This window comes from Heterocephalus glaber, unplaced genomic scaffold, assembly GCF_053883595.1.
Source record: "Heterocephalus glaber isolate CG9 unplaced genomic scaffold, H.glaber_assembly_v1.0 deba00001531, whole genome shotgun sequence".
Classification (NCBI taxonomy): Eukaryota; Metazoa; Chordata; class Mammalia; order Rodentia; family Bathyergidae; genus Heterocephalus; species Heterocephalus glaber.
In genome coordinates this window covers 18,208,246-18,222,229 of record NW_028258329.1, presented here as the reverse complement: position 1 = coordinate 18,222,229, position 13,984 = coordinate 18,208,246, and the positions used below count along the sequence as shown (strand labels likewise).

The 13,984-nt window shown below is 44.2% G+C and overlaps 1 protein-coding gene across 3 annotated transcripts in view; it reads right to left on the bottom strand.

The window, feature by feature from the left end:
- The window catches only part of Abhd2 (abhydrolase domain containing 2, acylglycerol lipase), a 121,182-nt gene that overhangs the window by 77,623 nt on the left and 29,575 nt on the right, over window positions 1-13,984 (bottom strand). For all 3 annotated transcript variants that reach the window (XM_004852754.4, XM_004852752.3, XM_004852753.3), the window contains 2 exons: window positions 6,206-6,298; window positions 2,838-3,037 (listed from right to left, as the gene is read on the bottom strand). In XM_004852754.4, coding sequence (XP_004852811.1) covers window positions 2,838-3,031 — 194 coding nt within the window. In that variant the 5' untranslated portion in view covers window positions 3,032-3,037; window positions 6,206-6,298. The remainder of the gene's footprint in view (window positions 1-2,837; window positions 3,038-6,205; window positions 6,299-13,984) is intronic.

The following is a 13,984-nucleotide window of genomic DNA, read 5'->3' as shown; positions in this document are numbered from 1 at the left end:
CAAGCACACAGGTGGATGTCACATTCCCCTCCCAGCCTTGACCTCCGCAGAGATGAGGACAGAGAGGGACTGGACCCTCTTCTATTCCAGGAGGAGGTTGGGTCATCTCAACAGAAGTCACAAGGCACTGGGTCAGCACCTCAGGGTCATCAAGAATGGGTGCCAGGGAGGGGAAGAAGCAAAGGGAGATTATAGGATTCAATGTCTCTGGTTATTTTTAAAAGGAAAATAACTGGCCGGGGATTTAGCTCAGTGGTTCTGGCGGCTGCCTCACAAGTGCAAGGTCCCCAGTTTGGTCCCCAGTTTGGTCCCCAGTACCAAAAAAAAGGAAAATACGAAGAGGTAAAAACTGCCATAATCAGCTTTCATTTACACTTCGAACAATTAGTACACACTCAAACCTTACACATTGTTTCTTCAGAGCTTGGGCAAAGGCTGCTTTCCTGTGCCTTCCTCCTTCTAAGTACTCAGGACCCAAAGCTGGGTGAAAAAAAATTTTTTTTTTGTACCGGGGATCGAACTCACGTCCTTGCGCTTGCGCAGCAGGTGGCGAAACCACTGAGCTAAATCCCTGGCCAGCTGGGTGAAAATTTAATACTCATCTGCATATAAATTTTCAGGGTTTTGAATACAGTGGTGGGTTTGTTTTTATTTTTTTGGTATTGGGCATGTAACCCAAGGCCTTCACACTGAGTTATATCCTCAGCCCTTTTTTATTTCTTTGGGACAGGGTCTTACTAAGTTGCCCAGGCTGGGCTTGAACTTGTGAGCTTCCTGCCTTAGCCTCCCTCAGTGCTGGGATTACAAACATGCACCACTGCACATAGCTAAATTCTTTGGTTTTTAAAAGCTCTCTAAAAATGAGAGTTCCACTTAATTTGAAAGTAGGTTAAAGGTCATCAGGCAGTCCAAATTAGTGATTTATCTTAAAAAGTATTGAAGAAACACTCAGAATACAAGAAAGATCCTGGATAATTTTCAAACAGTTATGTGCATACCCTTTACAGAGCAGATTTCTTTCTTTCTTTCTCTCTTTTTTTCCTTTCCTTTCCTTTCCTTTCTCTCTTTTTTTTACAGTTCTAGGGATTGAACTCAGGGGTGCTCTATCACTGAACTACATCCCCAGTCTTTAATTTACTTTTTATTTTGAGACTGGGTCTTCCTAAATTGCCCATGCTAGGCTCGAACTTGTGATTGTCCTGTCTCATCCTCCTCAACAGCTGGGATTACAGACATGTGTCACCATGCCTGATACACAGCAGATTTTTTGTTTTTTTTTTGGTACCAGGGATTGAACTCCAGACCTTGCACTTGCGAGGCAGGTGGCAGAATCACTGAGCTAAATCCCTGGCCCTCAGGGCAGATTTCTAATTGCAAACACTGCATAATAAAAACACCACATCCTTATCTTGGTGCCAAGCTGTAGAGGCCACACAACATACAGTCACTCAGCAGGGGCAGTTCCAGACTCAATTATGACATTATGCAGTGTACCACACTCCACCAGAATTAAGCACCATTTCTCTTGACACGGGGTCATGGCATCACTCTTGGAACTATGAGGAGACTACACACAAACACCCAAATGCCAAAGCCCACAGTGGAAGGTCTTCAGCCTTGTCTAACGGCCTGTGACAGTCAGCTAGACAAAGCAAGTCCCAAATGTTCAGGTGTCTCTGCTGCCCACTGGTCTGCTAGGAGGGAAGAATCACTCATTCAGTGTTAACAATCCCAAAAAGGGAGTAAAGGGATGAGCTTCTACTATACTACTACCCACCAGGTATCAGAAAGTCTGATAGTCTCAGGCCAGGGATTTAGCTCAGTGGTTGCACCGCCTACCTCCTAAGCGCAAGGACCCAAGTTCGATCCCCAATACCACACACACACACAAAAAGTCTGATAGTCTCATGTTGAGGGGACACAGTTAGAGAAAGACAGCTCTCCAAGCAGCCAGCTGCCCCTCCGAGGCCCAGCAGGAGAGGAGTGAGCTAGCAAAGGCACAGAGAAAAGCAGCAATGACAAAGAGAGGACTTCAGTCTGATTTGGGGGTGGGGTGGGCGTGGAATGCTGTGTGCATGAAGCTTGGACACAGATAATCAGAAAACATCCACAGGGCAGGAGGGGAGGGTGTATTTCACACCACATTGGTTGAAAACACTATGTGTGGCCCAGAATATGGATTCCCTATGGCTTCCTCTGTCAGAAGCAGTGCCCCTCCTGCCACCTCCAAAACACAGTCATGGCCTTTGCAGGGAGACCTGGCCCATGGGGTGAGGCCACCCTCCTTAGGGGCCATCTCTCAGCCAATACTCAGTGCAGTTTCCAGTATGGCAAGGAGAGTATCCAACTAACAGGTCTGTGCCTTTTTATCACTTTTTATCAGAGGATGGTTCTTCTGACCTAGGATTGGCAACAGGGGATTAGCTAAAGAGCTGGAATATTATCAAGTCTTCCATATCTACATAAAAATGACTCTGCTCTCTGCAAGGTCCTTGTCATGGATCAGGACACCATACTGTGGAAGACAAGATGTTTCCAGGCAACAAAGATTTGATTGTCTCTCATATCCTCTGGGATTTAAACACCGGGCTACCACCAGGACTAGCTGTTTTAACACCAGTGAGGCCATCTTCCATCAATGCCTTAAGGACACAATATGAGAAGGTTCTTTTTTGGAGGACAGGGGAATGCTGGGGATTGAACCCAGGATACAGTGCATATTAGGTAAATGCTCCATCACTGAGCTCCCCCGCAGCCTGAGCAGGTTCTTCTCTGAACACCCCCCAGGGGCAAACCAGTTAGCATGTGAGCATATGGAGGGCACATGGTCTACTCACTCTTTGGTCAGAAGGGGACAGGACTTGAGCAGGAAGCGCGACAGCCCTGAGTCCTGGAAGTAGAGGTCAGGTGGGGCTGTGGGGCTCTTCAGGTTCAAACACCGGACAATCACGTATAGCACAGCAGCAACTGCAGCCAGTTTCACCCCGTCAAACACAGCTGGGAGTTCAGGGGTATCCATCATGGCATTCATCTTGATCTGGGGAGCAGAGAACAGATCTGAGGAGGGGTGGAGCGCACCACAGGACAGGCACATCCTGCTGTGAGCAGGACACATGTGTGTCCATAAGAAGATGCCATCAGCACCTTATAACCATCGATGCACCAACAGCCTACTAGTTACAAGTGCACAGCCCTGGGTGCTTATAGACTGGGGCCAGCATGGTTTTCTTTCTCTAATTTCATGAGCATTTTTAAGATAAGCAAACTGGAAAATGCTGATAATTGTGTTTTTCTGAGAGTAGGAAAAATGACTAGTGAGAAAGGCAGGAGTAGGACTGGGGGCAGTGCACTGATTTCTGCAAACAGGCCACCTCAAAGCTCTCTGCACACTTAATCTGCACCTAGAGCAGCAGGTGTGTGTTAAGTGTTGTGTTTACAGCCTCAGGTGCAAACGGATGGGACTCCTGGTGCCAGGTGTGCTGTCCTGCCTGCTTGCCCCACCTCTCTGTTTTTAGAGCAGGCTGAAGAGAAGCAACATCAGCCTGACCCAGCCATCTGTTCTTTGGAGCCCCCGGCACTGGAGTCTAGTTTTAACTCAGCCCAAGTTGCAGTGGCACTGGCTCTGGGGGTTTCAGGTAGTGTGGCAATGAGTGTAGCATTTTTTTTTCCCTGCAGAATGAACCTGGCTATAGCCACTAGTAAAAAATTAGGCTAAAGGTGGACTAAATTTGACTATTAGATAAAAAATTAAAATTATAGCACAGAAACTATACATGCATATATGATATTTCATAAGCAGTCCTAATATTTCACATTCTAAAGTAGCTTTACTTTATATACAACACACATGCACACACATACCCCAGACCAAACAAATGTAACAGTAACAAAACTTTAGCCTTTTCCTTGCTGCTCAGCTGAATAACAGAGCAGCAGATGTTACCTTAAGAATTAGGGAAAATTGGGCTGGGGATTTAGCTTAGTGGTTCCGCCACCTGCCTCACAAGCGGAAGGACCCGAGTTCAATCCCCAGTACCAAAAAAAAAAAAAAAAAGGGAAAATGAAAGCTAATGAAGAAGGAGGAAGAGGAAGGGAGGGAGAGGGATAAAGAGAGATGAGTGGGAGAGGGTAAAGGAGAAGGAGAGGAAGAGAAGAAGAAGGTGAGAAAGAAGAAGAAGGGGAAGAGGAAGAAAAAGAGGAGGAGGAGGAAGAGGAAGAAGAAGAAAATGGTAACTTCCATAGTCTAGGTAGCTATGGCAACTGCTTCCCCTGGAATGATTTCAAGTAGCCTCTGCAAAAATCAGTCATTATGAGAACTCTGGTAGCCAAGGATGGAAACAAAACAGGTAGGGCAAAAATAATCTCCATGGGGCCGGGGATTTAGCTCAGTGGTTCTGCTGCCTGCCTCACAAGCTCAAGGTCCCGAGTTCAATACCCAGTACAAAAAAAAAAAAAAAAAAATCTCCAAAAACGAATGGGGTGTAATTGACTCAACTCCCCTGAGACCTAAGGCAGGTCCAGAGAGGCCTCAGAAAGCCTTTTCTAAAATCAAGGCAACTTTGGCAAATACAGGACCTAAAAATACTGCAGATGATCTCTAGCAAGGGCTCTTGACCAAATGAGGGAAGAAAGTTAATGATCATTTTTTCAGTCGTACTGGAGATTAAACCCAGTACCTTCACATTGAGCTATATCCTTAGCCCTCTTTTTAAAATTTGAGGTAAGGGAAAGGAAAGATGGGAAAAGAAAAAATATGAGAAAAGAAAAAATATGAGAAAAGAAAAAAATGGAAACAAAGTCTTTGCAAATAGGGAAGGGTGGAGGGAATGAAAGGAGGGCAGGGGAATGGGGAAAAAAAATAAGAACCAAGATACATCATGTAAAGGTACAAGATCCCAGTGATGAATGTCACTGTATTTTACACCTAAAATGTACCAATAAACTCAATGGAAAAAAAAAATTGAGATAGGGTCTTGCTAAGATAAGACTTGAACTTGCAATCCTCCAGCCTTAGTCCTCCAAATGCTGGGCCTTCAGGTATGTGCCACAACACCTGGTGAAAGGAATTTTTTAAAACCTCTCTGACACAATTTTGCATCAAGTTAGACCTCAGGATGACCTCTCAGCTGCATTGAGGAGTTTTCTTAAACCTTTACTCCTGGTGACACACCGTCTCACTTCTGGGGTCAGTCAGGTATCCCGAAGGCTGCCTGTCTATAGACTTCCAAAACAAGGATTCTTAACTTAGGGTTTGTGGATCCCCTGTGGGACTCTAGGGTCCAGGAAGGCCCTGATATCATACATGAAAGTCTGTGCCTATGTGCAGTTTTATGGGGGCAAGGCTTCACAGCATTAATCAGATTTCAAAGGGCCTGTGGCTTAAGCAAGTACACAGCACTGCACCTAAAGATGCTCAAGGGGTCACCCTGCAGCCCCCGTTCCTCACTCTGTTGGAGCTCTGTCACCTCAGCTAGACAGACTAATGCCCAACAAATACCCAAGGTGAGACAGCTGGTTAATTATGGCTTTTAAGTCTGGTAAGTGGAAGGCCTACAACAAAAACCTATCAGAAATTCCAAAGTTTCTCTGACTGGTAATATGGAGCTGGAAGAGAAGTTCTGCCATGTCTCCTTTGTTGGAAAGGGAACAGAATAATGCTGTGGGCTGTGGCTCAAGAGTAGGGCTTTTGTCTGGCCTGTGGGAGACCCTGGGTTCCACCTCCAGCACTGAAGAAATATTGCCCAGTAATGCAGAGGGCTGGGTTACTAGTCCGCATTGGTCTAGAGTAGCAACTTTTTTTCTGTCATTAAAAAAAAACCCTGAACTTTATTGGGAGAGTATTTTTGGACAAAAGGAAGAGAATAAGAATTGGGGAGGGAAATAAGGGGATGAATATGAACAAAATATGTTACAGGTATATATGAAAGTACCACACTGAAATGGAATATTTTGTATAATAAGCACTAACAATAGAGTAGTAACTTTTGTGGAATTAAAAAATAAATCCTCCCCTCCCCACTTCTACTCCATGCCTACTAACATATGAGGTGGTGGAGAGAAGCAGGAAAAATGAGTTTTAATTATAGGATAATCTTTTTTTTTTTTTGGTACCGGGGATTGAACTCAGGACCTTGTGCTTGTAAGGCAGGTGGCGGCACTACTGAGCTAAATCCCCAGCCCTAAAATGAGTTTTAGCAACACATACCTATATTGCTTGTTCTTCTCACAGCAGATATTAATTTTCCTTGAAGAGTTGTACCGTTGGGCTGGTCAGGTCAGATCACTTATTCAAATTAACCTAAAAGATGAAAAAAGATTGGAGGGTGATGTTTTAAAGAATTAGAAAGTAACTGTTTAATTGAAACAAAAACATTCTAAATTTCTCTGCATTTAATGTCATGAGGGAAAAAGACAATTTTGTTTTTGAGACAGGTTCTCACTATGTAGTCTAGGCTGGCCTTCAACTTGTTGTGCAGTTCAGGCTGGCTCATAATCCTCCTGCCTCAGCCCCGAGTACTGGGATTACAACTGTGCACTACTATGTCTAGCAAGACAATTTCTTTAATGCATGTACCATCCTTGGAGTCGTTTGGCTACTTTCATGCCTACTGGGAGAAGCGCCGTCTGATAGCCTCTCCATGGCTTCCAGGACAAGTTATCTACCTGCTGTGCTCCTTGTCCTAGCTAAAGCCAACCTGCAATGCTTTTCTGCTTCAGCTCCAACATGCCCTTCAGCAATGCCTAGTAGGGCAGGAATCATATCTACGTGGCCAATGTAATAACTGAGCCAGGAGGCCCTAGACCAAGACAGTATAGCCAGTCGACACATTCCTTCTCTCCCAAACATGTGGCCATGGCAAGAAAAATGTGAGCCGAGAAAAGCAGAAGGGAGAGATGGGCTCAAAAACAAGGTACTAGAACAGAACTCAAGACAGAGCTGAAAGGAATAGGTATGGAGCTGCAGCACCTCCAGGTCTGGGTCTGGACAGGGGTCCCAGAGACCGGCTGCAAGGGGCACTGGAAACAACAAGTGGCGACTGAGAGATGAGGAACCAGATCCCTGAGCCCCCTTGAAAATGTGCTAAAAAATCTATAGATTCCAAAGCAGCAGAGGAAGCCAAAACAAGACCATGAGGAGACAGCCAATGTTTATGTAGTGCTATCTTTGAGCTGATATACACCAAGCTCTGTTCTTCATAATTCATACATACTAACTCTTAATCCTTCCCATGTCCAGCGAGGCAGATGCAATTATTACTCTATTTTACAGATGAGGAAACCGAAGCCTAGGAAGTTTAAATATTTGCTTAAGGTCACAGAGGTGGTAGGTAGAAAAGCCAGGATTCACCCCTGGCTCCAGAGACTATGCTCTTAACCATCATGCTGTGCTACTTGAAAGCACGGAAGAGAGAGAAGCAAGCAAAACAAACTGAATGCGTTTCCCAGAGTCACTGTAAAAGCTGAGCTGGGATTCAAGTCTTGCTTTTTTTCTCCTGATCCCACCACAGCAAAATGATTGAAGAAAAAGCCAGTCAAAGGAGAGACTCAATTAACCTGCTGGCAGAGGAACGGGCCCAGGGCAGACCCAAGATCCCAAACTGGCAGCCCATGAGCTCGTAGGGTATACCAAATTATCAACTTGCCAAGTTATAAACACTGGGAGAGTTCAGATAAAGAAATCTAGAGTTTTGGCTTCACTTTAAAAAATTCTAAGATTTTGCAAGATGGAGCCAGCCTTCCCACCGGGCAACAAAGAACAGGCCTGAGCAGTGCGCCCCTTTGGATAAGGCAGAGGCTCTCTCCAGTCCTAGGCACTCATCTCACCACTCCCTTATTACCTTCAACCCTGCCTTCTGGCCCACTCTAATTGTTTCTAGTACCTAAGCGGGCCCTGTAAGCACTGAAGTATGCAACCCTTATAGAAAACTAAGGTCCCTTCTAGCCCTGGACAAGTCTGTACCGATGGAATATTCAAAAAATGTTTTTTTGTTGTTTTTTTTTAAAATTCTTTTATTGGTACATTGTAGGTATACAACACAATTACATTTCTCATTGGGAATTGTACCTTTACGTAATGCATCTTGGTTCTTATTTTTTCCCCATTCCTAGCCCTCCCTTCACGCCCTCCACCCTTCCCTATTTACAAAGACTTTATTTCCATTAATATATTTCATATGTTTATTTGCCATTTATATATTGGTTTTTGTTGTTGTTGTTTGTTTTTTTTTTTGGTACCAGGGATTGAACTCGGGTCCTTGTGCTTGCGCAGCAGGCGGCGAAACCACTGAGCTAAATCCCTGGCCCTCAAAAAATGTTATTAGTATAAATGCAAATGCAAATTCATAGAAAAAAAGGGGAAGGACAGAGTGGTAAAGGTTACAGGGTGACAAAATGTAGTACCTTTTGTTGGTTGATATTTAACTTTTTTTTTGGTACTGAGGATCGAACTCAGGACCTTGCACTTGCCAGGCAGACGTGGAGCCACTGAGCTAAATCCCTGGCCCAATATTTAACTATTGATTGAAGTCTACTTACACCTTTGAGATGGCTTCAATAAAACACTCTTACTGAATAAATATCTAGAGAGAGAAAGACTTGAAAATGTAGCTGACTGCTGATTCCAAGAGTAAGTTTCCCCTTCATCCTCAGTAACAGAAGCTAGGGTTGTGGAAAAATAAAGAATTTGGAATATGAGAAAAGCAACATACTCCAGCTTCTCTTGCAGCTAGGTGAGTCCAAGGGACTAAATTCTGGCCAGTTGTGGAAGGGTTGGGTTGGTCTATTAGTCAGCCTTTTGTCTCTGTGCCCAAATATCTGAAAAAATATTAACAGCGGAGGAAGGGTTTATTTTTGGCTAACAGTTTCAGAGGTTTTGGTTCCTGGTTGGCTGGCTCCAAGGTACAAATATCATGGTAGAAGGGTCTGGTGGAGGAAAGCTGCTCACCTCATGGCAGCTGGGACACCAAGTAAGCAGGAAGAGATCCAAAGAAAAGCTACTCCCTTCGAAGGCACACTGCCGGTGACATACTTTCTCCAATTGGGCCCCATCTCCCAATAGCCCACTCAGCTATGAACTCATCAATGGATTGAGCCATTGATGAAATCGGTACCCTTATGATCCAATCACCTTCCAAAATCCCCACTTTTGAACATATGAGATTTCCAGGGAACATTTTAGATATAAACCATAATAGTCTGATTTCTAGGAAGGCTCCTGAAAAGGCAGAGAGTTAACCTTTTGTCTTCCCTTTTCCCTTCCTGCTTCCCTGGAATGTAGACAATATGAGTGCAACTCTGACAGCCACCTTGGGCAAGGAGTGACCTTGAGATCACTCTAGGAACCCCATAAAGATGACAGCAGAATAGAAAGACAAGTTATTTGTGTTCCTGACAATTTAGTGGCATCATCATCTCAGACCTAGATCACTTGTTTCATGATTTCTTTCACTTGAGAGAACTGTTTGCATCACTGTTATTTCTGGATCTTTTTATTCTGCAATTTCCAATGATACACAAGGAAATATTATATACCTAAATTGAAGTGCTGGTTATAAAGTACTGGCAATTGCTCTTTTTTTCTGTTTTCTAAAATTCATTATGATTCTAAAAACTATTGTTATTAGAAAAAAAGCTTTAAGGACTGGGGTTATCTCAGTGGTAGAACATATGCCTAACACACATGAGGCCCTAGGTTCAACCCCTGGCACTGCACAAAGAGAAAAAAGAAAAAAAAAAAGATCTAAAATAGCAACATATTAATAAGACTTAAAAAAGTTGAAAACCTGTACAAGAAAAACACATATATCAACATATATAACAATTATGTGTGAGATCCAGCTTCGAATGTCTCCGAGCCTTATGACTGTCGGGGGAAGGAGGAAACCCAGCCAGACCAGTAGTCCCTCAGTGGAAAGTCAGCGACAGTGAGCTTGGCCCAGACACATAACATATTCAGTGGAAGAAGAGCTTTGGGGGCACAGAATTATTTTTAAAATATGTATGACTTTATATAAGGGGACCTTGAGTGGTGTGATAGACAGAGTCCTCCTACAATTTTTTTTTTTAAACAGCGAATGCAGCAGATAATTGTTGCAACCCTTGAAAAATCCCAAGGTTTTAAAATTCAGTTAAATTCAGAGAAGGCAATCCTAGGAGCAATTTAGGGTCACTGTGGCCCATCTATGCAGCTGGGGATCCAGGGCTTGAATTGAGGAGCAGGGCAGTTCTTCCATATGTTACTGTGGCTACTTCCCTTGAATGTCGCTGCCTTAAGTACCTGAATATCTACTGTGTGGTGATTATTGTGCAGGATGGCAATTAAGTGGAATTCACATTTTAACTGAGGAGAAAAGTTTGTATGAAGGATATGTACTTTAGAAACTTGGTGACAAGAATAACTAGTTCAGGAAAAAATAAAACAGGATTTATGGAACGGCTAGATCTAGAACTGGGCCTCAGTGAATGAAGTGTAGGACTAAGAAGTACGTGTGTGTGTGTGTGTGTGTGTGTGTGTGTGTGTATGTGTGTGTCCATATAATTGTGTAATGCATGCCTATCTATCCTATCTATTTAGATATTAATTCAGGAATAAGCAATAATTTTAGAACAAAACTCTTACCATTCATCATTCATTTCAACTTATCTTATATTTTATTCTATGGTGCCCTTTGTCCAGCTTGCCACTAAATATTCATATTCTGAACTTGTCATAGACATAACAAACTCAGATTGCGTGGTACTATTTGGCATGCCCCTGCCCCTTTCTAGGCAGATGAAATCTGGTTGAAAAGAGCACAAGGCAGTCTAGACTGGGAAACCAAGTCAGAAAAGCCAGTAGGCTGAGTATGTGAAGATGGAAAAGGGGTGAAGCCCCAGGGTCTGCCCAACCCATCCCATCTCTATCGCCATCTCAGGATACCTCGTGATACTCTGAGCTTTCTGTGCATCTGAGGGTTCAATCCTCGCACCCTTGCCTCTATTGTATAAGTGGGATTTAGGTGCTGTAACTGATAGTTAGAATCCATTTGTAGTCTCTACATTAACAAAGGAACTTACTGACATGCCCAACAGCTGGTCATTAAAAGAGCTTTAATGTTTCCCTTGGTCTCTAAGCCATGCTCAACCAGTATTTCCACCAATGGTGAAGCCCCAGGCTGTGCCTCCATCACTTCCCCCTGCTTGCCAGAGCCAAGGCCATCAGTTTAAGACGAAGGCACAAAGCAGGGGTGACAGCTCCAGTCTGGGGGTTCTAGGACTTGCGGGCTAGTTTAGCCTGCTCTTTCTCTTCCTGCCCGGTGACCTTGAAAAAGTCACTTAACCTTTGGGGTCCTAAAGAACTCATCTGTAAAATGAGCAGAATGGATTAGAAATAGGTGATGCCAACCAAGGTCTCTTTCAGCTCAAAATGTCTGAGATTCTAGGGACAGAATTGCAGTCCTTGGCTAAAAAGCACAGGAAAAAAATATCTCTACTTTGTAACAGAACACGGGCCCTGCTTTCCACCCTACTTCTTAGACCATACACAACCAAATTCATCAGGACGAACAATGCTCGGGGCCTTTGTTACTTCTTCAAACAAATTAAACATTTATACATTATAGGAGCACCATTTATGCCAATAATTCCATCATATTAATTCAGTAAATGCCCCAAAGTATCAGTTATTACCATTACCACTACTAGATTCTCTGTTTTGCCTCTGTAAATGACCCAATCTGGCAGGTGGAATTCGCCACAAAAGACACGCTTTCCTAACCAACACAAAGGCCTGGCCCATTGCAACACCTAGGTGACTGACTGAATGGACTTCCTCCAATGAGTCTAAAATTAATCCTGGAGGTACACTTCTTCTTTTTTTTTTTTTTGGTACCGAGGATCAAACTCAGGACCTTGCACTTGCAAGGCAGGCACATCGACACTGAGCTAAATCCCTGGCCCTACTCTTCTTGATTCTACAGTGGAGCCGTGTTGGATTTCCTGTTTCTAGGTGAGAGATGGTGATCACCAAGTCCCCGAAATAGTTCCAAAATCTGTTGTTTCTGAGCTAAAAGGGGTCCCTTTTAGCTGCCCCTTAGCCTCCCTGCAGGGAAACCTGCTCAGCCACCCCCAGGCCAGCACAGGGTCCTCTGACAGGCTTTGTCCCCCACAGCTGCCCCTCTTCACAAAGAGGACAGCAGAAGGCCACAGTACTCTGCCACACAAGCATGGCCTGTCTTCACCCTGTGTCAGCCTGATCTTTCAGTCTTTTTGGTGGCCATAAGGGAGCCAACCCTAATGTAGGCACCACGTGTCTGAGGAGAAAGAAGGCAAGAAAAGGGCCAGCTTCTCCCCTTATCTGCTATTTAACTAAGGGAATCAGAGCTGTAATAGCAGAAAAAAACCAAGAGCCATGTTGCAGGAGCTGAGCAACATATGCAGAGAAGATGCTAGAAGGCCCAGCATTCCCTCCTAGATGTGTCTTTCTGCCCACAGTGGGCTCCAGACAGGTCTCTTCCACCCAGAACAGTGTGTCCTTGACAACTTGGGTCCTGTGCTCTCTCCCAGCCAGGACTGATGTCCCTGGGCGGGTGAGCACCCTGGCCAGTAGCTCACAGAACCACCTCCCGGCACATCCATGTTGGTCTAAGCCTGCATGTCACCTTCTGTGGGATGAAGTATTTGGGGTGCTTAGGCACTCCAGGTTCTGAAAGACCCTCCTCCCATGACCACTGCCTACCGCCCAAAATGATGGGCAGGCCCTGGCAACAACAGGCTCAATATTGTTTTTTGTTTTTGTGGGACTGAGGATTGAATCCTGGGCTTTTGCACTGAGCAACATCCCCAGTCCTTTTTTTTATTTCTCATTTTGAAACAGGGTCTGGCTAACTCACTAAGTTGTCCAGGCTGGGCTTGAACATGTGCTCCTTCTGCCTCAGCCTCCCAGAGCACTGACATACAGGCATGTACTTCACCTTGCCTTGTTTCATATTTTTAATTTTTAATTTTGTAGTACTAGGGTCTGAACCCAGGCACTTCTCACTAAGCTGCATCCCCAACCCCTTTTTAAAAAAAATTTGAGACAAGGTCTTGGTAAATCACAAAATTGCTCAAACTGGACTCAAACTTGTGATCCTCCCGCCTTGGCCTCCCAGAGTGCTGGGATTCTAGGCATCACCATCATGCCCACTCCAATCCTGTTTTCAAGAGATGCCAAGAGACATTTAGGGTTGAACACTAATCAATGAGGACCTAACTGCTTCCCTTCATCAGCTACCACCCCAGCTACCAGGGCTGCCCTGGGAGCTCAGAGCAGGTTCTGGCATTGGGAAGTGGCTGGGAAGGGAGGTAGAAAGCAACATGAAGGAGAATGCCCCTTGCTGATCTAGTCCAACATCTTTTACAAAGCAGATCCTACAAGGCCAGACACAGTTTGGTAAAAGAAAAGCGGAGGAACTGACAGATAATTAAATACACTTATGTTAATGTTGCCAGGTGTTCAAAATTAAGACCTTGAAATTGCCATTTTGTACAAGCTCATTCAGGTGATAAGAGTTTATCTAACCATATTTCTCTACAAAGTCGTAAGTTCACTCAACCTGGTCTTAGAAAATGGCCTAGAAGTTCCTAGTACCCAAAGGAAAGTTACTCAAAGCAAGAAAATGTGAACTTCACGTTGAAATGTCAGGAATGGCTACTAACCCAGGAGCTTTCACAACAGAAACTCCCTAACTAAAAATATCTGAATATTGAGTCACCAGTCGACAAGCACATTTAGTTGAGGACTTTCCATCTTCACATGCCCTTGCTAAGATGCCTAAGGGAAGCTGGCCAATCTTTTCCTTCACGTGGAACCCTCCCAACAGAGTTGGACTTTCTCCTAGTGAAGGAACAGAAAGCACTTAAGAAAATCACAAGCAGAACTCTGCTCTCTCTGAGAAAACAATCCATGCCAGAGAGCAGACAAAACCTTAAGCCAGGTGCTTCCTCTGTGGAGTCTAGAACTTGC